This window comes from Ranitomeya imitator, chromosome 2 (assembly GCF_032444005.1).
Source record: "Ranitomeya imitator isolate aRanImi1 chromosome 2, aRanImi1.pri, whole genome shotgun sequence".
Lineage (NCBI taxonomy): Eukaryota > Metazoa > Chordata > Amphibia > Anura > Dendrobatidae > Ranitomeya > Ranitomeya imitator.
The window spans coordinates 128,740,252-128,765,715 of record NC_091283.1 but is presented as its reverse complement, the minus strand read 5'-3'; the positions used below and the strand labels follow the sequence as shown (position 1 = coordinate 128,765,715).

Below are 25,464 nucleotides of genomic sequence, written 5' to 3'. Positions count from 1 at the left end.
TTGCTTGGGCTTTTACATGATGATTTACTGAAGTCCACGCAAGCAGCAGAAATGAGACTGTGCCAATGACTTCTACTCAATTCTGTAAAAAGTATTTGCAAGAAAAAAAGCTGACCATGAAAAGATAAAAAGACAGGGTTCAGAGAGTTGGCACCATATTTTCTTCAGGGTATAAAACATTGTGCTTTGCTCTGACCACTGTCTCATCTCTCCCATTACAAAGTCTTATGGATGCCCAAAATGATGGGTGACACCGTATAACCAGCATTAGACTGACAAATCGTAACAGTGTGTGATGCGCACAATACCTCGATTCCCCTTTATTACACATGCAGGTGGGCAGTCATGCGACCACATTAACGCAATTTGCATACATGCTTTCACTTAGACTACTGCACTGCTCTAAATTCTACTCTATTGAGAAAAGCCGGCACATGACTTCAAGTATACAAATAGAATATATGTGGGCAAATCACCACCCACCTACATGGGGAATACTAGAGAATCATGACAGTGTGCACATCACACAATGTCTCTATTCAGTAGTCAGCAGTCAAAGTCTTCTTAGACTGGACATTACTTTAAAGCAGCACTCCAGCGCTTTTTTTTTTTTTTTATTGCATCACTGTAGTGGTGCTTTATATAAAAACCCAAACCAAAGCACAGGTGAAAGGAAAGGAAATACCAGACAAGACACAGTATAATAATTTTTGTTTAATCATATAAGGCAATTTACAATAAAAAGAATAAAAGAACAATGTGAACACTACAGTACATAGAATTAATCTAATAATAAATAGATAGATACCCCCTCATCAGGTAGATAACAATAACACAGTCCTGCTATACAAGTAAAAGTGACTAGATAATAATATAAGATTCAGTAGCAGTTAGATACAGTGGGGCAAAAAAGTATTTAGTCAGTCAGCAATAGTGCAAGTTCCACCTCCAAGATGAGAGGCGTCTGTAATTTACATCATAGGTAGACCTCAACTATGGGAGACAAACTGAGAAAAAAAAATCCAGAAAATCACATTGTCTGTTTTTTTAACATTTTATTTGCATATTATGGTGGAAAATAAGTATTTGGTCAGAAACAAAATTTCATCTCAATACTTTGTAATATATCCTTTGTTGGCAATGACAGAGGTCAAACGTTTTCTGTAAGTCTTCACAAGGTTGCCACACACTGTTGTTGGTCCATTCCTCCATGCAGATCTCCTCTAGAGCAGTGATGTTTTTGGCTTTTCGCTTGGCAACACGGACTTTCAACTCCCTCCAAAGGTTTTCTATAGGGTTGAGATCTGGAGACTGGCTAGGCCACTCCAGGACCTTGAAATGCTTCTTACGAAGCCACTCCTTCGTTGCCCTGGCGGTGTGCTTTGGATCATTGTCATGTTGAAAGACCCAGCCACGTTTCATCTTCAATGCCCTTGCTGATGGAAGGAGGTTTGCACTCAAAATCTCACGATACATGGCCCCATTCATTCTTTCATGTACCCGGATCAGTCGTCCTGGCCCCTTTGCAGAGAAACAGCCCCAAAGCATGATGTTTCCACCACCATGCTTTACAGTAGGTATGGTGTTTGATGGATGCAACTCAGTATTCTTTTTCCTCCAAACACGACAAGTTGTGTTTCTACCAAACAGTTCCAGTTTGGTTTCATCAGACCATAGGACATTCTCCCAAAACTCCTCTGGATCATCCAAATGCTCTCTAGCAAACTTCAGACGGGCCCGGACATGTACTGGCTTAAGCAGTGGGACACGTCTGGCACTGCAGGATTTGAGTCCATGGTGGCGTAGTGTGTTACTTATGGTAGGCCTTGTTACATTGGTCCCAGCTCTCTGCAGTTCATTCACTAGGTCCCCCCGCGTGGTTCTGGGATTTTTGCTCACCGTTCTTGTGATCATTCTGACCCCACGGGGTGGGATTTTGCGTGGAGCCCCAGATCGAGGGAGATTATCAGTGGTCTTGTATGTCTTCCATTTTCTAATTATTGCTCCCACTGTTGATTTCTTCACTCCAAGCTGGTTGGCTATTGCAGATTCAGTCTTCCCAGCCTGGTGCAGGGCTACAATTTTGTTTCTGGTGTCCTTTGACAGCTCTTTGGTCTTCACCATAGTGGAGTTTGGAGTCAGACTGTTTGAGAGTGTGCACAGGTGTCTTTTTATACTGATAACAAGTTTACACAGGTGCCATTACTACAGGTAATGAGTGGAGGAAAGAGGAGACTCTTAAAGAAGAAGTTACAGGTCTGTGAGAGCCAGAAATCTTGATTGTTTGTTTCTGACCAAATACTTATTTTCCACCATAATATGCAAATAAAATGTTAAAAAAAACAGACAATGTGATTTTCTGGATTTTTTTTTCTCAGTTTGTCTCCCATAGTTGAGGTCTACCTATGATGTAAATTACAGACGCCTCTCATCTTTTTAAGTGGTGGAACTTGCACTATTGCTGACTGACTAAATACTTTTTTGCCCCACTGTATGTGCTCCTTGTGCAACACTGGCAAGAAAGTGTTAAAATGGCAGGTACCTTAGTAAAAATGGTAGGTACCTTAGTACAAATGTGCTAACAGTGCAAAAATGAAAAAACAGGAACGATGCCAAAAAAAGGAGAGGCTAAAACAAATGCTCAAACACTAGCAAAGAGAGTGTCACAATATGGCAGGTACCTTAGTACCCTATGTGTTAGAGTGCAATTAAAATCGGGGTTAATGCCAGTAATAAACAAAAAGCCAAAGCAAGTGCTCAAAAAAGTGCAAAGAAACCTAACACAGTGTGCAGGATACCTTGAGGGGTTCCAGATCCGTGTGTGCACGTGCGCCCCGACGCGCGTTTCGGTTAGACTTCCTTCGTCAGGGGGAGTGAAAATAACATAGGAACGCCCTTTATTTATATCCCATATCATTGGTGATATGGCGCGATCCAGGCATACACGGCGCATGCATATATAATTAATATGATATTATACTGTGTCTTGTCTGGTATTTCCTTTCATTTCACCTGTGCTTTGGTTTGGGTTTTTATCCTGTCACGAAGTGGTTTCCATTTGCTTCCTGCCACACTCTTGATTTAGTCACCATATATAAAATTATCTTAATTTAATTTTGGATATATATAATTTTATTGATATTATTATTATTACTATTATTTTTAAGAGTTGTGGTTTTAGTTTATAGTGGTGCTTTATATGTAAATCTCATGTCCCGTCTCATACTCCCCTGCCGTCTTCATCCTTTTCCAGAGTAACTCAAGTCGGTCTCCGGCGAAAAGTGACCTGCTGGCAGCTCGATTGTTTCATGGACATCACAGATATCACTGTGAAATACATCTCTATGAGAGCATCATTTTGACTCTCATACACTTGCATTGAGTTTTTGTGACGTAAATTCTGACTTCCGGCCAGTCAGATGTTATATACACAAGATAGCACAGCGGGACCATAGCGGCATTGGTAGAAGGTGAAGTCGTATGAAGGCGAGTATAAGAATGGGGAGAGGGAGACACCAGAATGGAAATTGTACATGATTGTATGGAGAATGCATGTAAAACCGGATTCGGAGGCCGGAATCATAATTTCACATGTCAGTTTCATCCGTTTATTGCTGGAACCCTCGCTGGGCGTTTTTTCGCCGGACAAAAAAAAGTTCCTCTGTACGTTTTCTCCGTCCGCCGAAACAGCTTTTTTTGACGGATCCGGCAAAAAACGGATGAAACGTGTGGCCATCAGGGGCAAATACATCTCTATGAGGAAAAAAAAGGATCCAGCGGGAAAGAAAACAGATCCGTTTTATTCAAAACTCGCCGGATTGTGCCTGACCGCAAAAACCTGATGTGTGAAAGAAGCCTAAGAAAGATCAATGAAAATAGCTCCACTTCCTCATTAAGGGTGTTTCACATCCAAGCATAGACTATGATGTACGTACCGGCAACAAATCTCCTGACCCAAATTCGACCTTCACATACGTTTACTAGGATTCTGAGTTTGGATCAGACAATCCGTGTCTGGTCCAATCATCGGGGTCCGTGATTGAGCCGTGAATGTTGGCTATGTAACACAGGCCTTATATTAAATATGCAAAGGACTCCCATGGATCGTGAAACATGCACTACTGAAATAAAGAAGTGTTAGGCTGTGTGCACACGTTCAGGATTTTTTGCTGTTTTTCACTATAAGAAGGTGAAAAAAAACGCATACATTAAGCATCCTATTATTAGAATGCAATCCGCACTTTTTGTGCACATGCTACATTTTTTTCCGCGTTGGAATTGCATTCCGGAAAAATACGCAGCCTGTTCATTCTTTGTGTGGAATCGCGGGGATTCCGCACATATAGGAATGCATTGATCCGCGTACTTTACGCATGTGGCTATGTCCACCATGCAGGAAGTAAGCGGATCATGTGCGGTTGGCATCCAGGGTGGAGGAGAGGAGACTCTCCTCCAGGCTCTGGGAACCATATAATTGTAAAAAAAAAAAAAAATTAAAATAATAAATCATGATATTCTCATCTTCCGGCGTCCCCGGCAGCCTTCCAGCTCCTCGCGATGCTTCCGTTCTCAATAATGCATTGCGAAAATGACCTGTGATGATGTAGCGGTCTCACGAGACCGCTACGTCATCTGCGGGTTTTGCCGCAATGCATTATTGGTGCTGGAGTATAGCGAGGAGCAGGAAGACTGCCGGGGACGCCGGAAGGTGAAAATATCACGATTTATTATTTTTTTAATTATTTTAACGTTCTATCTTTTTACAATTGATGCTGCATAGGCAGCATCAATAGTAAAAAGTTGGTCACACTTGTCAAACACTATGTTTGATAAGTGTGACCAACCTGTCAATCAGTTTTCCCAGCGATGCTACAGATCGCTTGGAAAACGCTAGCATTCTGCAAGCTAATTACTCTTGCAAAACGCTAGTATTTAGCGGGAATACGCATGCCAATTCCGCATGCAATATAGCCGTGGCAGGAGTTGCAGATTTGCCACGAAAATTCCCGTGGCAATTCTGCAACGTATGCACTTAGCCTTACTCAGAAATATTTTATTTTTTATTGTCTAGGGCTTTTTGTTTCTTCTCAAAAGCAGACAGAAAATGGAGTCCAAATGGACCCATTGGTAAAGGGGACTTGCCTGCTCAGGAAAACTCATCTGTGTAACAGATACGTTCTGCTAATGGAAAAGAGAAACAGAACTTAAAAGGCCGGTTGTGACATGGCCCAAACCTGACTTATGGAACTTCTGAATACTGTGCATGAAAAGCTGTAGGGTCTCACAATTCAAAAATCCTCATCATTTCCCACAAGACATTTGCCTGTACCTGTTGCTTAGTAATAAAGGATATGATATATTAAATTGTATGCCACGGTAGAGATCACAGAGTAGATCTACCTCATAAAACAAAGAGGAGTAGTTTTGTGCTTCAGGGTAGCCTTGTCTATGATGAAGGTAAAGAGCTGAGAGAACACGTGTTTAGTACCAAACAAAGAATGTGCGACATGAGAATCACAAGCTTACTTGGTGAAAGAACTTGACAACAATCCAATGAAAGCCAATGCAGCTCCTCCAGATGAGGTCTTTCGACATCCCAGCCTGTCTGTGAAGATGCTGACAATTGGAGAGCAGAAGAAGATCATTCCCATGGCAAGAGATCCAACCCAAGCTGCAAGGAAAAAAAAAACCACGTGTTTAACAGATAACAATGTGATACAAAGCACTCTTTAATTCGGTTTGAATTTATTATTCGAATCACCAAAATGCAACTTTACTATAGTGAATTTTATGGGAAAAAGGGCCTAGGTTGTCAAACTATATCCTAATAATCAATATCTTGGATAACCCCTTTGTGAAGAATATGGGGGATATAATTTCATGTGGGACTATCATATCCGGCCAGCGATTATAGTCCTCCTTCAAAATGTTAAGCCGAGACAGGACACCTGGTTGAACAGGTGATCCAGCTTCAAAAGCTCCAAGGGGAAAAATTCACAGTCCTAGCAGCCTAACTGGGACCAAGGCCTTTCTGGCAGGTCAAACACCTGCTGGAAGCCCAACCTGCTTAACTGCTACAAAGAAACCTCCCAGATGAACGGGAGCTGTAATTTCATAAGAAGTTATCGTACATCTTAGCCGTATACTGGTTACGTTTCCGAGATTGTGGGAATGTAAAAAATGCCTGCCTGGATCTCGACCTGTTCTAGCACCCAGGGGTGGGGAGATATGTAGAGCAACTAGTAGAAGAAAGGTAACAAAGCAGTGTTTGGTCTCTAACCGTAACGGGGGCCTGGCCGTATCCGATGGCGGTAATGAAACCTACCAATGACCTTCTGTTGAGAAGTCATGATCCATCATAGGTTTTGAGGTTTCAGCAGTCAGACCCAAGGGCAAGGAAACTAGGGCTATCCCGGGGCAGGAACGTGAGTGACCAACCAAGGGGTTAATTGCTTGTGCAAGGCTGTGGTCCAGGGCTCTCTTCTAAGGGAGGACATGCCATTATATTGTGTTGGAAAAAAACCAAAACCGCTGGCACCCCACACCTCCCATGTGGCTGTGTAGCACCAAGGCCCAACTGACCTTTGTATAATCTGCTAAACTTATTATACTACCACTTGTATTTACGTATCTGATCATCGTATATGTATATCCATTGTGTATATACTGTTTTTTCTAGTATTGCCTTAAGGCGATTAAATATCCAATTTAACTGTGGGCTGCGAGAATCCACATGTGCATGTTCTCGGTTTCACGTCACATGCTACCGGGGTTGGTTTGTGGCTCAATATAATCCCATTAACAGACAGGCTTATACTTAGCGAGGAACTGGTGGCAGTCCTATCAGGCTGGTAAGGCTGTTTCACTGGTGCTCGTTAAAGGGGTCTTCCAGCCGGTCAGGGTTGTGAGCAAGTGTTGTGCCACGCTGGCGGTTGCGTGGGCCACCCTTTCTCACTCCCCTTGCCCGTGTAAAACTGTACCAAGCTGACATTACGTGTCCCCAGGGGGTGCAGAACGTCACGTTTGTGAAAGTGGGGAGACGGTACTGCGTGACCCCCGACCTATTAATGATGTCAGGCGGGGCTGTGAGGTGTGGCTCTTCACACCCTTCAAAAAGATCTCTTAGAGCAGATCTAGACAAGTATGACTATGAATAATTTATTTTACAGTATTCTCATCTGATAAAATTGATTTATTGCATTCCCTCACCAGGTCTAAAAGGACAATATCGATGGGTTTGGTAGATAGTCTAATGTGTATATGGCCTCTCGGCTCTCCCCCGACAAATTTTGTCGGGAGAGAGGAATATCCAGCTGGTTACATTTCAGACAGCCAATTGTTCTTTTCTTTTCCTCAGATAAACCACCACCAGAGGAGTGAGTCAGTGGCTCTCTCATAGAGAACACAGGAGTGTTCAGCCATCCTGTGTATGGAAGTGATGGTAAGATAGCTGCTGGTCGAGCAGTCAGCTAAAACCATTGTTTGGCAGATCACTATGTAAAGAGTATGGGAGGCTTATATATGCACGTGAAATCTGGTGACATAAGAGACTGAAGTTTACTTTGTGTTTTTTTTATCTATAGATTACGCTACAATACTCTGTAATTGGTATTCTTGGAGGTAAGCTAATATACATGCACACAAATCCATTCTAATTTTCAGGTACTGAAGAAGGTGAATTTCTGGCTAAAATGTATGTGGTAATGAAAGACTTGAAAAGCAATTTGGCTGAGATCACCATGACATGCAAACTTCTACCAGGTATAGCTAAATGTGCAAATTTGTATTGTTTGTAGACTTCATTCAGGGCTACAGAAATCAAAGCATTCTCCCAACTCACTTGTGAGCCATTGCTAATTGTTTAAGTGTGTCTGCTGTGCATCAGGAGGCACTTGAAAACATGATGTCAATTTTAAAGCCTCCTTCATGGAAAACATACAAAGAAATCAGTAAAATGCAATAATCTGAGTTATGTGACTAAAGCCTCAAGCTCTTGAGAAAAGAAGAGCTATGCACTATAATACTTTTATTACAAATGATCCTGGAATCTTGTCTACTATATTAAAGGATAAGTCAACCTGATATCTAAAAAGAGAAAAATGTAAGAAAGCTAAATTCTTATCCACTGTTCCTGAGCTTCCAACAGACCATGAAAGAAATAGGTCGGCGGCTGGGCTTAGAGGTCTCCATAACTAATATTAATAGAAATACATTTTTCCATGCAGAACATACTGAAAGGAAATTATAAATGTCGAACGGCTAAAGGTCCTACCACTGGGAAAAGCGGCCATTTCAAGAATGGGACCCATTGAGATGTGTGCCCATAAAGAAGATGTGCATCTGCAAACATCTCTTTATTTACTTAATTGGGAGCTGAGTGGGCAACTATTAGATAACCCTTTTACGGGTGCAATTACATTAGACAACCCACGGCCATTGAATGAACCCTCAAAAGGGCTACATTTGCCAATCTCCGGTTAATCGCCTGTTTAGACCAGACGTCCGTTACGCACAGAACGATCAGTAATAGATCACTGTTGGCCAATTAAAAATCAACTCACCCAACGAACAAATTTTTTCCCCACTTTATAGGGTGAATGGCAGCAGGGTTACACTGGCCGATTATCGTTAAACGAGCTTATTTCCAAAAATTGTGCAATGTAAGTGCACCTTAAGAGGATATCTATAAAATTGGAAAATATAAGGGAGAAGGTAATCGGTTGATTGATGAAAAGCGATACTGTAGTGAATGAATAACTAGCTGTAGACACCGGTCAAGACTCAGGAGCTACAAGACATGCCTATTCAGGATCCGAAACATTTATTGCAATTTATACGCAATCCAAATGGGATTTCTATGTATATCGTATCTGCTAGGAGAAACTTATTTGTATATTTTACTGGATTTGCTGTTTTAAAACATGATTCCTATGCTTTACTACATTTGGTAACTAAAAGCAAACAAAACTGAGGAGGAATGAAGAAGTCTACATCCCACCAGCAGCATACACTGGCTCTTTTCAACATATCTCGTAGATATTTTGGGTCAAGGAGACACAGAATAACGTGTCTGAGCTCGATCCATTTACTCTACATTTTCTGTAATAGTACTGTCTCGACGAAGAAAAAAAAACAGCAAATCTTTCTATGCGTTAAAAAGGTTGACTCATGAAGGCAATCTCTTTCTAAATAGATGATCAGCGTCTTCAACCTCTGGTCACCAGATGCATCTGATTACATATTTCTAAGTTATGGACGGCCAAGCAATACATCAACGATGACGTGAATCTGACTGAAAGATGTTCTTTGTGATGGCTCTTTGCTACAGGTCATACAGAGGGAATAAAGAGCAAGTTTCCTTAAAGGGGTACATTTTTACCTATCCTAAAAACAGTCCATCAATATAAAAGTCCTAGACAACCACTTATTATCAAGCAGGTTATTTCCAATAAAGATTACCATAGATATATTTAATTGTAACTGGTATACGTAGGTAGGCAGACCCTACTACCATATATTCTATAGGATACGTGCTATTTTAGACACTAAAATTAATGCAATAAAAATTAAGAATTAAAGAGCATCTGTCAGTAGGATCAACCCTCCTAAGCCGTCTATATGGGAATGCAAGTCATAAGAAGCTGAATAAAATGATACCTTAATATGCGTTATCGGATGTCTTATTTCAGGGAAAGCAACATTTTTTTAATATGTAAATGATCTGTTCGGGACTGTGGACCACTGATCTCGTTGAAAATCTACCTCCAAATATTACCGTATATACTCGAGTATAAGCCAACCCGAGTATAAGTCGAGGCACCTACTTTTACCATGGAAAACTGGATAAGCTTATTGACTCGAGTATAAGTCGGGTATGCATTGCCCCCTCATCCCCGTCATGCTATGTATGGCTCCCCCTTCCGTGTCCTGGTATGAATGCCTCCCCATCCCTGTCCCTATGCCTCCCCCTTCACTGTCTGCATGCCTCCCCTGTCCCTGCCATTGTATGTATGCCTCCCCCTTCCCTGTCCTCGTATGAATGCCTCCCCATCCCTGTTTGAATGCCTCCCCTGTCCCTGCCATTGTATGTATGCATCCCCCTTCCCTGTCCTGGTATGAATGCTTCCCCCTTCCCTGTCCTCGTATGAATGCCTCCCCCTTCCCTGTCCTCGTATTAATGCCTCCCCATCCCTGTTGGAATGCCTCCCCTGTCCCTGCCATTGTATGTATGCATCCCACTTCCCCGTCCTGGTATGAATGCTTCCCCCTTCCCTGTCCTGGTATGAATGCCTCCCCATCCCTGTTTGCATGCCTCCCCTGTCCCTGCCATTGTATGTATGCCTCCCCCTTCCCTGTCCTGGTATGAATGCTTCCCCCTTCCCTGTCCTGGTATGAATGCATCCCCATCCCTGTTTGCATGCCTCCCCTGTCCCTGCCATTGTATGTATACCTCCCCCTTCCCTGTCCTGGTATGAATGCCTCCCCGTCCCTGTATGCATGCCTCCCCCATTCCGTCCCTGTATGCATGCCTTCCCCGTTCGCATGCCTCCTTATCCCCTATCCCTGTGTGCATGTTTCCTACTGAAAAAAAAAGAAAACATCCTACTCACCTACCTCCGAGCCCTCCGTGCAGGCACTGCATCTTGTTGCAGCCGCTGGTGCCTGCCTGCAGCTCTTCCTGCCGAGCGATCATGTGGAACTGCTCATTAAGGTAATGAATATGCGCTCCAAGCCTACGGGAGGGGAGACGCGTGCATATTCATTACCTTAGGCTAGGTTCACATTGCGTTAACAGCAGCCCATTCAACACATGCGTTAACTGCTATTAACACAAGTGCCGGTATGTCATCGAGCTAGCGCAGATAGAGCTAGCAGATGCTCTATCTGCGCTAGCGGTGACGGAAACGCTGCAGCCCAAGTCCCAGGGTCCGTCACTCAATGACGGCACATCGCTAGCGCACGCCCATTGTGGGCGTGCGCTAGCGATGTGTCCGACATAGTACTTAATAGCGGTGTTAACGGACTACGTTACACCGCGTTATGCCGTGGTGTAACATAGTCCATCTAACGGACGCCTATAACGTAATGTGAATCCAGCCTTAATGAGCGGTACCACGTGATCACTTGGCAGGAAGAGCTGCAGGTGCCGGCGGCCGGAACAAGATGCAGTGCCAGCACCGAGGGAGTGCACATAGGCAACTATGATGTGTGCTGGAAGCCGCCGGCTCCTGTCACCTGCTGCTCCGCTGCCCCCCACTCCTGACGGCTTTCTGGACGGTGACTAGTGTATAAGCCGAGGGGAGCGCTTTCAGCACAAAAAAATGTTCTGAAAAACTCTGCTTATACGCGAGTATATACGGTATCTTAAATAAAAGGAGGCATTACCTGTATGAGGCATATAACGAACACAGAAAAGTAGAAATGAACTTTGTCTCATAACACATACATTAGCAGCTGCAGGTTGCACAGCTCTGATGTATTGTAACACTATGACAATAGCGCCTGCCTGTGAGATGGAAGCTAAAGCCCTAAGAGGAACCTGCAGATGTGTCAGGTATAAATCACACACAGCTCTGCAGTGAGATTAGGAGAGCAGAGAGCGGCCATCACACATGGATTTAAAATAATCTCTGGAGGCAGAGTCTCATGCACATCAGTGTCCGGCCCACAGCCTGGAACAGTCCACTTACATATATAAAAAAACATGGGTATCTCTGTAATAAGACATCAAACTACAGATATCAAGGTATGATCTAATTCATTTTCCTATGACCTACATGTCCATATAGATGACTTAGTACTAAAAGAGATTGCCTTTACGGAACTCTGCAAAAACAAATAACTTAAAAACAACCTACCTAGCAATTTGTGTTAACAGCTCTGATGCAAACCAAATGAATCTAACTGGCTACAGACTATAGACACACATTGTGTAGACCGAGTTATGAGTAGTCTGTAACTTGGAAGAAATATAGGGTGGCACTGGATACGTACCGTATATATTTTACATTGCCTAAAATTGCATTGAAACTTCGAAAGATCGACCCAGAAGTGCAAATACTCATAGAGGTTGTCTAAGAATACTCTCCAGCTTAATTTAACATTGACACAGAGAGACGTCACTGTGCGCTTGGCCATACAGTTGCTGAGGCAACCGTCACCCTGAGCATCACGCACGGATCCTATTAATGGCAACCTAGGCGTTGGACACTTGCCTTGGCAACAGTACCAATCAGCATGTAATGACCCCTGCACAACTCATGAAAGGTCACTGAGGAATATGGTAAGCCCTGTTTATTGTGTTCACCATATTTGACATCGAATGCAATAGCGCGTGCTCCTTCCTCAACTTACTCTGTCAAGTCCATAGACTTCAATAGAGAAGGCTGGATGCAAGTGAAGCCACCTCCCATACAACACTTAAGCATTTGTCAATCAGGAGCCATTGTTCTCTTAGGAGGTGACATACTGGTCGGGTGTCCCGGGACCAGGGGCTCTTTATCTGTTCCTAACGCTAGGGGCACCTTAGCTCGCCCAGTTCCCGATTACTTCTGATGGTGAAGATGCCAGGGCCACGTACCTTGCCTTAGATCCTGAATCCGCCCTCTGTCTGTACCCTTCCTTCACCCAGGGAAGTAGTAGTGTACCGTAATACACCAACTGACAAGGTAATACAGACAGGTATAAAAGAAAATACCAATCATACAAAATATACAGACAAACAACAGAGGTAAACTCTGGGGAGTGGAGGATGGGGCTAAACCAAAGCAGGAGAAGGGAAATATCACACAGTCAGAACCTAGCAACAGTCACAGATAAATCCACCAAACGCCTTCTCCAATAATAATCATTAAAACCTCCAGCCATGCAGAATAAGCCAATGACAATGATAACCAGGACCCAGATAATATAGGAGAGGGGAGTGGTTAACAGTGAACAGCTGAGAGCCTTAAAGCAGGAAAGCTTCCAGGAGCTCTCAATTGAGCAAATTAACACCTACACTGCTAAAAGAAATTAACACCGTGTAATATGAAGGTGAAGTGCTTCTAATCAGTGCAGAAGTAGGAGAAATCAGATGCTGCGGTCTTCTGGCTCCTCTCTGACGCGGTAAACTAGTGACAATACCCATCGGCATTTGTGGCCAGTGCATATAAAAAAAATGTCCAAGATTGAAATACCCCCCTCAAGGTTATTTTGGGAGATATACAAGTAATTGCAAAATCAGGCCTGCTTTCCAACTTCTGGGAGGCCGTCGTTTCCAATCCACTGACATGATGTACAATAATGCATTTCCTGTTACCAACAATTCCATGACAAACAAATGAAATAAGTGTTTTTGTCATGCTGACAATGGATGTTCAGAAAATAAAAAAGAACTAGCAAGTATGCATGTGCCTAAATAGATCTGAATGGTTTTGGGCACAAGCTGTCTTTGGCACCGCTTTATTCTCCTAAGTTACAAACAATGCTACCAGCCAGCCTAATGGATTGCAAGCACGATAGTATCACACAGAGCCAGGATATAAATACATTTAATTAATTACGCTAAAAAGTTTTAATGAGAACACAGAACAAAAAAAAATCCTTCAGTACAAATAGTGTCTCCTAAAAGGACTCTTGTCTAACCCAAGGCAGTAATCCAGCCATTGTCCAGGACTTGACCCACTTGCACCCCCTGGCACAGCGATCTCACATTGAACACCCGTCTTCGTATAAATTCTGACTAATAGCTCCTGGTCTGTGCCCTACATTTCTGGAACATAGTTTATTAACCATGAATTACACAGCGCAAAGCCAGAACTTTGTGCAGATCCACGTTGATGTTCAAGAGGTTTTGTGCAGTGGGTTTCCATTAGAAAGACAGAGTATGTATTTTTATCTAAAAAGTGGACCATTAGGAACATTTTTCCCAATGTATAATTTGTTTGCAATTATTTCAACTTCATCACCTTACTTTTCTGGGCTGTGAGCGGCAGCTCTTTGGCCTTCTATTAACCATGTGTCTTCACCTCAATAAAATAAGCCCATAGGGATGTCAACGTACAATCACCATATTCACCGTCACAGATGTAATTGTAAAATCTATAAAGCCATCCCTGGAGAGGAGACGTATCACCCTCACATTGAACATATTTGATTAATTCTAACTGGGGAAGTGAAAAAGAGCTAACACTCCAATCCCTATTGAACTAGGACCTCCTGCAGTGAGCATGTAATTTCAGCAGAGTATCTGCTGCGTGCCAGCCACAAAGTCTAGGATCCGTATATTTAAGAGACGGAGAAGTACAACTCTAACACCTTCAAAGGTAAAGGCTTCCTCCATTCAAAGGAACATTGAACAATTGCAGTCAGACACTGGTATCTTATTAATAATGTTTGTTTGTGAACGGCATCGGTCCTACAGTTATGGCAGACATATTTTCGGCATTGTGATGGAATGGTGAACGTAACGCATTGACTTACATCCCTGGGTGGTCGCCGCATCAGTCCCAAATTAAAATATTACAGAAGGATGACAACATACAGTGGGGAAAATCAGTATTTGATACACTGCTGATTTTTCAAGTTCTTCCACCTACAAAGAATGGAGAGGTCTGTAATTTTTATCATTGAAACACTTCAACTGTGAGAGACAGAATCTAAAAATAAAATCCAGAAAATCACATTGTATTATTTTTACATAGTTAATTTGCCTTTTATTGCATGAAATAATTATGATACAATAGAAAAACAGAACTTAATATTGGGTACAGAAACCTTCGTTTGCAATTACAGAGGTCAGACGTTTCCTGTAGTTCTGAAATTTTGCACACTTTGCAGCAGGGATTTTTGTGCACCCATCTATACAGATCTTTTCTACATTTTTCAGGTTCCGGGGCTGTTGGCCAACATTCAGTTTCAGTTCCCTCCAAAGATTTTCTATTGGCTTCAGGTCTGGACACTGGCTAGGCCAGGACCTTAAAATGTTTTTTTCAGAGCCACTCCTTAGTTGCCCTGGCTGTGCATTTCGGGTCATTGTCATGCTGGAAGACGTAGCCACGACCCAGCTTCAATGCTCTTACTGAGGGTAGGAAGTTGGCCAAAACCGCGCAATACATGACCCCATCCATCCTCTAATACAGTGCAGACGTTCTGTCCCCTTTGCAGAAAAGGATCCCCAAAGTCAGATGTTTCCCCCACCATGCTTCACTGTAGGACAGTGTTCTTGGGGTTGTACTCATCCTTCTTCCTCCAAACATAGCGAGTGGAGTTGATGCCAAAACTTTCTATTTTGTGTGACAAAGTCACTAGTGTAGTGCTGGAGGGGAGATATGTGTCACTGCGCATGTTGATGTCAGTGATGTGAAACCAGAGTAGTTTCCTCCAGCACACTATGTGTTGGGAGAGTAAAATTAAAGTTACATTATGGGCTGGTTTTTAGTGGACATTCATAGAGTGGGTGGGAGAATGTCCACCGTATCTCCACCTACATTTCTGAGCACTGATATGTGCTAACAGGACCTGTGTAATATCACAGTCATGGGGTCTGAGGCTTAAATCACTGGGCTCTGGAGGCAGCCGGGGTCCAGCTAGACAGGAGGGAGGTTCTCCAGTGGTTGTGGTGTTCTGAAGAGAGAGTCTGAACTTGTATTGCTCCACAGTGGGGTGCTACCAGCATACGTATAGCCTTTGTTGCAATGTTAATTTTGTTATTTTCCATTTTAGCCAGAAAGACTGTTTATTTTCCCTTCCTATAACAATAAATTAACCGAAGATTTAAAGAGACAATGTTTCTATTTTCTACCTCCATATACCGCCACGCGAGTTGAACATTTGGCCTCACTGGACCACATGACCTTCTCCTATGCTTCCTCTGAATCATCCAGATGATTATTGGCAAACTTAAAATGAGCCATGACATGTGCTGGTGTGGGCAGGGGGATCTTGCGTGCCCTGCAGGATTTTAATCCATTACGGCATAGTGTGTTACTAACGGTAATGTTGGAGACTGTGGTCCCAGCTCTCTTCAGGTCATTGACCAGGTCCTCCCAAGTAGTTCTGGGCTGATTCCTGACCTTTCTCAGAATCATCCTTACTCCATGTGGTGAGATCTTACCTGGAGCCCTACAGACCAAGGAAGATTGACAGTCAGCTTGTATTTCTTACATTTTCTAATAATTGTGCCAACAGTTGTTGCCTTCTCACCAAGCGTCTTGCCTGTTGTCCTCTAGCCCATCCCAGCCTTGTGCAGGTCTACAACTTTGTCTCTGGTGCCCTTAGACAGCTCTTTGGTCTTGGCCATGGTGGAGAGGTTGGAGTGTGATTGATTGTGTGGACAGATGTCTTTTATACAGGTAACGAGTTCAAACAGGTGCAATTAATACAGATAATGAGTGCAGAGTAGGAGGCTTCTTAAAGAAAAACTAACAGGTCTGTGAGAGCCAGATTTCTTGCTGCTTGGTAGGTGATCAAATACTTATTTCATGCAATAAAATGCAATTTAATTATTTAAAACTGATACAATGCGATTTTCTGGTTTTTATGTTTAGATTCGGTCTCTAACAGTTAAAGTGTACTTATAATAAAAATTACAGATCTCTTAATTCTTTGTAGGTGGGAAAACTTCCAAAATCGGCACTGTATCAAACACTTTTTTTCCCCACTGTATATGCCATGTTTCCCCATATATGGAAAACTAAAATCAGGATAGGAAATACAGCATTACTATCTCCTGTATGGGACCTCCAGGGACGAAGATATCCTGAGAGTTGTAGATCCTATAATTTTCTTAAAGGGACACTGTCACCTGAATTTGGAGGGAACAATCTTCAGGCATGGAGGCGGGGTTTTTGGGTGTTTGATTCACCCTTTCTTTACCCGCTGGCTGCATGCTGGCTGCAATATTGGATTGAAGTTCATTCTCTGTCCTCCATAGTACACGCCTGCGCAAGGCAAGATTGCCTTGTGCAGGCATGTACTACGGAGGACAGAGAATGAACTTCATTCCAATATTGCAGCCAGCATGCAGCCAGCGGGTAAGGAAAGGGTGTATCAAACACCCAAAAACCCCGCCTCCATGGCTGAAGATTGTTCCCTCCAAATTCAGGTGACAGTGTCCCTTTAAAGCCGGTGTCACACTTGAAATTGTTATGCGAGAAACTCGCGCAAGTCTCTCGCCTCAATACCCGGCCCTCGGGACCGGAGTGTGCGGCTACATGTATTTCTGTGCATCTGAGCGATCCGGTCCGAACAGTGCCGGGTATTGAGGCGAGTTTCTCGCATTGCAGTTGCAAGTGTAACACCGGCCTAAGACCTAGCCACATCCCATGACCAGCCCCCATATGAGCTCATCAAGGGGAGGTATGTGGGCATAACCTCTAGCTAATTAAATCAGAGTTTGAGTTTTTGTCATTGTCAGTCCTGGGAGATACAGTCCGCTGTAGTTCTGTACGGTTTCCAAAAACAAAGAGCCCCCCTTCATAAGAATCAAAGCCACTCCTGTGACATCAGGTTTAATACATAAAATAAAAATGATAAAATAAATGTAATTGTATATACTGTATTGTTTTGTTCCCATTTTGTAACTTCTTTTGTATATTTTTCTGAACACTGTACTTTTAAAATTAATTATATATAATGTAATAACTTCGCTCCTCTTGCTCTATAAACCACACCTCTGAAGCTTCGTGAGACCGTATGTTGCCAGTCCAATCGGCCTGTATTAATGGTTGGTAGTGACAGCTACCATGAAATTATGCAAATCGCAATATATGTTTCTCAGCTGCAGGATGCTCACACAGAGCACAACAAAAAGTAAAATCTAACACTCATTGTACTTAAGAAATGTTTACATCAATTAATTTTTATTATTTTTTTTTTAATCTCATCCATAAAATATGGTATTTGTACTACGACTTGATAAATGAAACCCCTAAATTGATTTTTATAGATAAAGAGTTCTTAGAGCCCATACGTGAAACCTAAATGGCATCACCAACATGGAATCAAAAGATTTGAAACTTTAACAGTGTGTAATTAGATTAAAACAGCAGACGGAAGAAATGTATGAAACTATGGTTTTCTTAAAACACCTTCATGTGATGGGAAGCCACTATGCATGATGTAACAAATGTATGAAAAATAAAAAATAAGGCGGGTATGTGAACATGAAACTGAACAGAGCTGTAATGAATGAAAACTGTGAGGTTAAGTCAAGGCCATTTACTGCCCCTTAGATTTTTTAATTTTACAGCTATGCCCCTAAATTGACCCCATTTTATTTCCTTGCGGAAGTAGAATATCCAGAACATATATGTGATGAAGATCATGTTAATCTTATTATGAACTGAAGGCTAAGAAAGATTTGCAGAATGAATACCACATTCTGATGTGATCCTATAATACATTTAGACAGTAAATGAACGGATGAGGCAAGACTAGAAAACAAAATCTAAGTAAAATCAGAAATTAACCTTTACACATGAAGTATTCCTGTCCGTACAAGAATCCACAAAGTATTCTGATCACGAACAGAAAAAGTGAACTTCATGAAAAGAAGACAGATTGTGGTTTGCTGTGGCATATTGTCTTCAAGACATACTTTCCTTTAACAGAATAAGCATTCTACAGCCAGTTCTTGGGAGTGAGGAATAAGAATGAATGCGTAAGTGGACAAAAGAATAATAAAAAAAAAAAGACAATGCCGTCCAAAACAGCACATGTGTCTACATAGAGTTCTCACGATTCACCCACAGGCTCAGTATCACAAATCTAAAATCCCTCAATCCATGTTTTTACTAATTTTATGTCAATGTTGACTTTGCTTTTTCATGGTTTTCCTTATTATGGTTCACAGTGAATACTCTGATTGCATTTATTTTTTGTGATTACATTTCAAGACTACAAAACAAAAAAATGGTAAAATAAAACCCAATGATTACAACTAGTGATAAGCGAATATACTCGTTACTCGAGATTTTTCGAGGGTCCTCAGAGTATTTTTTAGTGCTCGGAGATTTAGTTTTTCTTGCCGCAGCTGAATGATTTACATCTGTTAGCCAGCTTGATTACATGTGGGGATTCCCTAGCAACCAGGCAACCCCCACATGTACTTATGCTGGCTAACAGATGTAAATGATTCAGCTGTGGCAAGAAAAACAATCTAAGAGCACTAAAAAATACTCGGAGGATCCACAAACATGCTCGAGAAATCTCAAGTAACGAGTATATTCGCTCATCACTAATTACAACCTCAACTCCAAAGAAAAGTTGGGACCTTGTGTAAAATATAACAAAACAAGAACACAATGATCTGGAAATCTCTTATAGCCATATTTTAGCCACAACAGAACAGAGAACACAGTTCAGAAGTTGAACATTGTTTTTTTTTTTTCCAAATGAAATAGAAAAATGTCTACTCGTTTGGAAATTGATGGCAGCAACACATCTCAAAAAATTGGAAAAGGGGTAAGAAAAAGATGGAAACGTTAATGGTACTAATGAAATAAAGCAGGAGGTTCAATTTTCAACTGAGTTACATGAGTGTATAAAGATAGCATGCTAGAGAGGCAGTGTCTCTCAGAAGCAAAGATGGTCAGAAAGTCACCAATCTTGAACAACTGCATCTAAAAATTGTGGAACAATGTCAGATAAATGTTACTCAACATAAAATTGCAAAGGATTTGAATATTCCACCATCTATAGTACATAAAAAGATTCAGATATTGTGGAGAAATCCATGTGCAGAAGGGTCAATATTGAATGCTCATGATCTACAGGCCCTCAGGTGGTATTGCATTAAAAACAGTCATTATTCGGTAATGGAAACCACTGCATGGGTTCAGGAATAATTTTCTGTAAACAAAGTTCACAATGCAATCTACCAATGCAAGTTAAAGCTCTATAATGCAATGAAGAGGCCATAACTGCACACAATCCAGGAACCCTGCCATCTTCTTTAGACCAAAGCTCATTTAAAATGGAAAAAACTGTTCTGTGGTCAGATTAATCAAAATGTGAAATTCTTTATGGAAAACGGGGACGTCATGTCCTGAGGATTCGAGAGGAAAGGGACCTTTCATCTTATCAGTGCACAGTTCAGAAGTCTGCATCTCCGACGGTATGGGGTTGCATTAGTGCCTATGGCTTTGGCGGCTTAAACATCTTGAAAGGCAATAACAACGCTGATCATTACATACAGGTTTTAGAACAACATATTCTCCCATCTAGACAAATGTCTATTTCAGGGAATGCCTTTCATATCTAAACAAAACAATGCTAACCACACACTGCATATATCACATCAGTATGGCTAACCAGGAGAAGAGTTTGACTGATGAACTGGTCTCCCACAGTCCAGACCGTTCACCAAAAGAAAACATTTGGTGCATTATAAATTGCAAAATGCAGCAAAAACCCAGGTCTGTGGAGCAGATAAAATCCTACTTCAAACATAAATGGGACAATACTAGTTGGCCCGTGCAAAATTTTTGCACATTGGTTGTTGGGGGCGCAGGCAATTTCAGGAAAATTAAGCTGGTCAAATGTAAATGTATTTAAAGGGAATCTGTCACCTACTTTTTTGTATATAAGCTTCGGCCACCGCTATCAGGGGCTTAGCTACAGCATTCTGTAATGCTGTAGATAAGCACCCGATGTAATCTGAAAGATAAGAAAAACAAGTTATATTATACTCACCTAGGTTGGCGGTCCAGTGCGTCACGGTCAGCTGCCTCCCATCTTCATGCGATGACGTCCTCTTCCTTGCTTCTGTAGTTGCTCCTGTGCAGGCGTACTTTATCTGCCCTGTTGAGGGAAGCGCAAAATACTGCAGTGCGCAGGCGCCGGGCTTCTCGGACCTTTCCCGACGCCTGCGCACTGCAGTACTCTCTTCCCTCAACAGGGCAGATAAAGTACGCCTGCGCAGGAGCAACGACAGAAGCAAAGAAGAGGAAGTCATCGCATGAAGATGGGAGGCACCGGACCGTGATGCCCATCTTACTGATCAGAAGGGGTCTGATTCTCAGGACCTTGCAAAAGAACAAGGGCAGCAGCATTTTTTTTTCTCCACCACAGCACTGCCATCTATCTGCAGTGTAGGGAAGCGCAACACAGCCCTATGTATGTGAACGGAGCAGCTCCTTGTACAGCAGTGCCACTTTGACAGTAAAAATGATGGAGAATTGACCCCATAACTGAGCGTATTTACACCATTGCATAATTGGGAATATCCCTTAAAAAAAAGTAATATCTGCAGATTATTTTACCTTTTTTTCCCCTACGGTTGGACTTTTTTTTTTTTCAATTTTTGCAAGGTTGTTTCCACCAATCTCTCCAATATACAGTCTGAGTTATGTCAACGCTGCAGTTTTTTACTTGGAACCAGAGGTGACTCCAGGTCACCAATAAGCTGCAACTTTAGAAGGAAGATAGACTTTTCAATGACTGTCCAATAATACGGAAAATCTGATGGTTCAGAACCTGTCCGGTCCCTTTTAGGCTGCACTTATTTATATCTTCAGTTTTAAAGCTGAAGTCTTAAACAGGTAAAGTATTTACTTTTATTCTACTTCCACATATGTAGCAAATATTTTATACGTACCTGGGCAAGGAGTTCGGCAAGCTGGAAAGCCCCCAAGGCAAATGTTAGGATTTGTTTCAGCTTTGTGGTAGTATGCTTTGGGGTAGTGGGGTGCCACCTGCAGGTCATTTTTCCTTACTGCAGTTTTATGAAAATTAATGTTTAAGGTATATTTTGTGATCAAATCGTGGATGTGTGCTTTGTTTGGCTATTTTCTTGCTGAAGGGGGCAAGCTTACCTTTCAAATGGTGTATCATTTGTATGTGTGTGTGCAGTATGAATGTAGATACAAAGTAATCACCGAAAAAGAGTGTTTTGAAATAATATAGGATTTCTCTCCCAAAATTCCAGCAATTGGTCTTCTCGCTTCCCAGACGTTTACCATATTTTTTGGACTATAAGACGCACCCCAAGTTTTTAGGAGGAAAATTGGAAATTTTATATGAAAAATGGGGGTTCTTCTTACAGTCCAAATTCAGCTTACCAGTGGACAAGTGGCGGAGGTGGTGGAGCGGGAAGTGAGGAGGTATGACTCTGTGGGGTGATGCTGCGAGTCCCATCCCAAGCATAGTAGAAGGGGTTGTCCGGTGGTGTTTGGTGGAGTGGAATGGGTGCTCCGCCTACATTTTGTGAAAGCAAGGAGCCCCCGCATTACCAGGGTTTCAATTCAGTTTACTCCAAGAAAATGACCGCAAGAGGTGGCGCATGCGCAGATTTTGATCTCGGGAGACGAGATCTCGGTGCTGAGATCTCAATCTGTGCATTCTTTGCATTTTACACAGAATAAAACAATGTTTTCTTTTTTAGAATTGGGGTTGTACATTTTTAGGCTTTGTTAGCTTCTTAAAATGAACTATTTCCACTAGTCATTCAAAGTGTGTCCGTTTTCTCAAAATCATTCCGTTTTGCAAATGGAGTACTTTTACTACTTGAATTCTGGCCACAATATATTTGGACCTGCGGGATGTGGGAAATAAACAGAGAATTGCACTTGGCATATAATGGAAGAGTTGTCTGTCGGTAGAGGAGTACCTGATGTGAATTGACTGCCTTGATTTTGTCATAGAAAAAGATTTCGGGGTACACGTTTTCAGATGTAGGCTTTCAGGCATTTACATTAGCTAGTAATAACCAAAGCATACTGCCAACATTATAACGATATTTTCTAATAAATGTTGTACAGTAACAACATATATTAGTGCAAGTGTTTATTAGGCTGGAATGATACCAGGTTTTCCTAGACAAGCAACACGAGTCTTCAGGAATAACTGCAGAAGTACTTGAAAAACACAAGAAGTGATATATCGTAGTTAAACAACGTCAACGAAGATTGAAAAGGTGTTGGGTACAGAGCAGTGTTGGTACATTGTGGATCCTGGTTTCACAGACTTGTGTTGGTAATACCTATGCAATATTTTCAACTTTCTACTGCCATGAAAAAGTAGTCTTATACCGATCCCAGCTCTGTACAGCTACTTCACGTTGCAATGTTAAAATGATTAAAGCACCACTCCAGCGTTTTTTTTTCTATTTCACTGCTGGAGTAGTGCTTAAAATTAAAGTCCTCTGCCCCCTGTCTGATAATAATCACCTCTTGGCATTTTCACTGCCACTCCAGTCCGTCTCCTGTAGTGTTTCATGGAGCAAGCTGGAGGTCACTGATCAACGTACGATAAGTCTACGAGAGCTTGTGGCGTAGCTTCTGAGTTCCGGCCAGTCAGAAGCTGCGCTCACAAGAAGGCACTGCGGGACCGGAGTGATGCCGAAAAAACATGAAGATGTCACGGGTGTGTTTATATGACTGGGAGCAGGGGACTTGTGTTTACAGCGCCACTCCAGAGGTGAAAAAAAGCAAACTAATGGAGTGGTTCTTTAAGAAAACATTCACCAAAATCCTTGCCCATTAGGATAAAGAAGGAAGGGAAGATCCAATTTGAGAAGCTTACATGGACTATCTACTTTAGAAAATCCATGTTATCCAATTAGTAACCCATTCATTATTGTTGCTATAGAAGCTTAATTTGCTGTATGTTAGCAGGGATTTATTTTAATCTATCTCATGTGGCTACTTCTTTTAGCACCTTCATTCATTTAATTCCAATCATTCCATCATTTTCTATACACACCTCTGAATAGAAGTAAACTCTTAGGGTACCGTCACACTATAACATTTCGATCGCTACGACGGTACGATTCGTGACGTTCCAGCGATATCGTTACGATATCGCTGTGTCTGACACGCAGCAGCGATCAGGGATCCTGCTGAGAATCGTACGTCGTAGCAGATCGTTTAGAACTTTCTTTCATCGCTGGATCTCCCGCTGTCATCGCTAGATCGGTGTGTGCGACACCGATCTAGCGATGCGATCCAGCGATGCGTTCGCTTGTAACCAGGGTAAACATCGGGTAACTAAGCGCAGGACCGCGCTTAGTTACCCGATGTTTACCCTGGTTACAAGCGTTAAACTAAAAAAAAAACAAACAGCACATACTTACATTCTGGTGTCCGTCAGGTCCCTTGCCGTCTGCTTCCCGCACTGTGACTGCCGGCCGTAAAGTGAAAGCAGAGCACAGCGGCTGTGCTTTCACTTTCACTTTACGGCCGGCAGTCACTGAGTGCGGGAAGCAGACTGCAAGGGACGTGACGGACACCAGATGTAAGTATGTGCTGTTTGTTTTTTTTTAGTTTAACGCTTGTAACCAGGGTAAACATCGGGTAACTAAGCGCGGTCCTGCGCTTAGTTACCCGATGTTTACCCTGGTTACCCAGGGACCTCGGCATCGTTGGTCGCTGGAGAGCTGTCTGTGTGACAGCTCCCACACTACGATTTACCTACGATCACGGCCAGGTCATATCGCTGGTCGTGATCGTAGGTAAATCGTATAGTGTGACGGTACCATTACGCTACTGATGTGTTACGATATCAAATTCCCAGTAAGATATCCTTTATTTTCGTTTAGTGATTGCTATAATTAAAAACACGCATTCACGCTATGACACTGCCTTATGAAAGATAATCCACTACATATAGTCATAGCTCTAATCACGTCTGTAGGGGATATTAAATCAAAACCAAGGCTTCACTGACATATCTTCACACTAAAGATATCTAAAAAATGCTCACATATGACAAGCCTTTACAGTTCTACAAAACCAAGAGTAAAAACAATGACAGCTTCTGGCAGTTTTTATAAATCCATGTAAAAAAAAACAAAAAAAAACAATGTCAGAATTTTATGGTTACATAACGTGTTGATTCAACACATCAATAGGAGGCTTAATGCAGCGGCAGACCTTAAAATCCTCATATTTACATAAAACTGTAATGCAAACTATCTACAGCTACAGAAATGTAACTGGTATGCAGTAGCATCACGGGAAAAGGAGTGACTTACGGTCTCCGGAGCTCGACGCCACTCTTTGACTGACGTGGAGTGACAATTTTCAGTAAAGAATAGTGTGCAAAAGAGTGGAAGGGGCTCATCAATTCATTTAAAATGCCCTTATAATGGTAAAAAGTACTGGAAGAAGCAAATTAGGAGCATATATAGCTGTCTATACTGAAACATACATCACTTCAGTGATCCCGACTGGCCAAGCGATGACACAGGGTATATGTTCATATGTTCTAGATCTCCTCATAAGCAAGAAGTACCAGGACATGTAGCCCGAGCCCGGTCACCATTGCAGACTGGGTGAAAGGTCTCAGAGTCCAATAAGCAAGGGATGGCTCTCCTCAAAGGTACTATTCCTCATTCATTCTACAAATTCGAGATCTGCCATGACTTTTGCAGGAGGCTTTTGATGGCGCGAAACGTGGCATTAGAGGGACAGATTTGATTTCACATACTGTGGGATTCCCTCTTCTCTATGTACACCATGCCTAGTAGATACTACTCATATC

General features: G+C 42.1%; 1 protein-coding gene across 1 annotated transcript in view; it reads right to left on the bottom strand.

The window, feature by feature from the left end:
- SLC16A2 (solute carrier family 16 member 2) overlaps positions 1–25,464 on the bottom strand; it is a 204,191-nt gene that overhangs the window by 21,432 nt on the left and 157,295 nt on the right. Inside the window, exon 2 of the mRNA XM_069747228.1 lies at positions 5,527–5,671. Within this exon, the coding sequence (XP_069603329.1) occupies positions 5,527–5,671 (145 nt within the window). The remainder of the gene's footprint in view (positions 1–5,526; positions 5,672–25,464) is intronic.